We start from the raw sequence: 2,877 nt of genomic DNA on the forward strand, positions 1-2,877 counted from the left end.
AGAAGAGGGAGTCAGATCTCATTACGGATGGTTGTGAGCCACCATGTGGTTGCTGGGATTTGAACTCCGGACCTTTGGAAGAACAGTTGGGTGCTCTTACCCACTGAGCCATCTCACCAGCCCCCTCTCTTTCATCTATATGTCTCTATCTATCTATCTATCTATCTATCTATCTATCTATCTATCTATCTACCTACCTATCTGTCACACACACATATAGTATGTATTTTTAATCAACCTTTTTATCCATCTGGAATGCATTTTGGTCAGATGTGGAACACAGCTTCACTGTGCATTTGATATGGCTATTCACTTTCTGGACAGACTCTTTTCTCCACAAATGTGAAATACTACCTAGGAGATTCTTAGGGAGACTTTGATGCCTGAGTTCAAGTTGAGGTAATCACATTTTTTCTTTGTGAACTCTGTGGCAGAAATCTCATGTATGTTAACAAGAACTTTAGATAAGTGAAATCTACAGCGTGCTGAAGGCCCACACCCAAATAAATGTGTATCAACAAATTCTATCTGTACATACCATGAGTGCATGAATCTTGTGTAATTAGTTCCATCACCCCACACACATTCTCTCCAGTCATGGCAAAGGGTGTCAGGGACTATTAAATGGTTTCTGGTGATTTGTCTTGCCAACTGACTCCAGCTATATTGGACTGAGACCAGACCTTTTGTTTCTCAAATCACTGAATTATGGGTACAAAGAGTACAGACTTCAAGCATGTTATTCTTGTGACTACAGCATGCTAGGATTAATGATGTTTTCTTAAGATAGTATAAATTTATCTATCTTTGTACAGCTAGCTGTGAAACTGAGCCCCTGGGTGGAAAGATAAGGACTCAGCTTTGGACTAGGAATGACACTTCAAAGTTGGTGAGACCGCTAAAGGCAGTTGACTTAACATCTGTTCACTAAGATGTATTTAAACTGGGGCACATATCTATTACTCAGTGACTGTTCTCTGGATAACGAGGGCAGGAAATTACTGAAAGATTCTGAACTGTATTTTTTTTAAGTGTCTCACATTGCATGTAGCTAGACTGAAACTCACTATGGAGCCCAGGCTGGCCTTGAACTTGTGACAGTCCTCTTGCCCCAGACTCTTGGTATGCTCCATTACATATGACATAACTTTTTGAAATAAGCCTTGAATCATCAGAAATAATTACTATGAGATATGTAATTTAGCTGTTTTTTATATGAATGATTGGAGCAAGTCACTTGTCTTCTATAAGCTTTAATTTCTCCTATGTGAAACAATGATAGTATTACTGTTATGAGAATTAGGAAGGAATACATTTGAAGTTTATACTTTATAAGTTTATAAGTGTTAAGGGACTTTCCAAATCTGATTCACAAGGACCAAAATCTGGAAAAAGAAAAGAAAAGAAAAGAAAAGAAAAGAAAAGAAAAGAAAAGAAAAGAAAAGAAAAGAAGAAAAACCTAAGGGTGGTAATATGCACCTGTAATCATAGAACTTGGAAGGGGGAAAGTCAGAGGTTCAAGAGTCCAAGGCCAACTTCAGCTCTATAGCAAGTTCAGTGACAGTCTGGACTCCCTGAGATCTTGTTTCAAAAACCAGGCAGACAGACAGACAGACAAATTTAAAAATTCATTTTTAGTGATAATTTGGTGGGTAGTAGCTCTTTTTTTAATTTAATTTATTTTATTATTATACATAAGTACACTTAGCTGACTTCAGACGGACCAGAAGAGAGCATCAGATCTCATTAAGGGTGGTTGTGAGCCACCATGTGGTTGCTGGGATTTGAACTCAGGACCTTCGGAAGAGCAGTCAGTGCTCTTACCCGCTGGGCCATCTCTACAGCCCCGGGGAATAGCTCTTTATATGAGACAGCTCTCTCTATGTTGCTTGGGGAAATAAAAATTAGTACAGCCATCACATAAAATAGCTTGACAATAGCTACCAAAATTTAATGTACATATATTCTTATTGACTACCAATTTCTTTCACTATAATTTATCACATAGGCAAAAAAGCTATGTATACAGTGCTGAGAAATGGCTCCAAGGATAAGAACATGTACTGCTCTTGCCAAGGGCCTGGGCTCAATTCCCAGCACTCTCGTCAGGGGGTTCATATCCTCTATGACTCTAACTCTAGGAAATCTTACCCCCTTCTGATATCAGTGGTACCTGCGTTAACGTGTACACACACACACACACTCACACACACACAATTGTAAAAAATAATTGCTTAGGTATCTGTATGTGGGTATAGTAGGAAAAGCATAGAAACCCAAACCTCCATCCACAAGGCACCTATTTTGAAGAACTCAACAATCAAACACATTGCTTACAAAACAATGAAAAGCCAGGCATGGTGGCACACACCTTTGATCCTACACTTGGGAGGTAGAGGCCAGTTGATCTCTGTGAGATCAATGCTAGCCTGGTTTACAGAGGGAGTTTCAAGCCATCCAGGGATGCAAAGTGAGAGCCTATCAGAGTGGTGTGTGTGTGTGTGTGTGTGTGTGTGTGTATAGGAAGGGGTAATGGGCATCAATTACCCAGCAAAGAAGCAAAGTGCAAAACAGTATAAAATGAGGCATGAGGGGGAAATGCTTTCTATTGCTTGGTAGTGCAAATTGATCCCTGAGCGTTGTAGGCACTGGGAAAGTATTCTGTCACTGAGCTACAGACCAGACCTATGCATGTACCATGTTAGGTAGGTATATGTTTTATAACTTGGGGTGTTGTTCTTCAGACCATCCATTATTTTCGTTTGTTTTATTTTATTTTATTTATTTTTATTTTTTTTGTTTTGTTTTTCGAGACAGGGTTTCTCTGTGTAGCCCTGGCTGTCCTGGCACTCACTTTGTAGACCAGGCTGGCCTCGA

The 2,877-nt window shown here is 39.6% G+C and overlaps 1 protein-coding gene across 1 annotated transcript in view; it reads right to left on the minus strand.

Moving 5' to 3' along the window:
- Positions 1 to 1,346: 1,346 nt before the first annotated feature.
- The window catches only part of LOC110291851 (RNA-binding protein with serine-rich domain 1-like), a 3,482-nt gene continuing 1,951 nt past the window's right edge, over positions 1,347 to 2,877 (minus strand). The window contains exon 3 of the mRNA XM_021159084.1: positions 1,347 to 1,385. Within this exon, the coding sequence (XP_021014743.1) occupies positions 1,347 to 1,385 (39 nt within the window). The remainder of the gene's footprint in view (positions 1,386 to 2,877) is intronic.

This window comes from Mus caroli, chromosome 3 (genome assembly GCF_900094665.2).
Source record: "Mus caroli chromosome 3, CAROLI_EIJ_v1.1, whole genome shotgun sequence".
Lineage (NCBI taxonomy): Eukaryota > Metazoa > Chordata > Mammalia > Rodentia > Muridae > Mus > Mus caroli.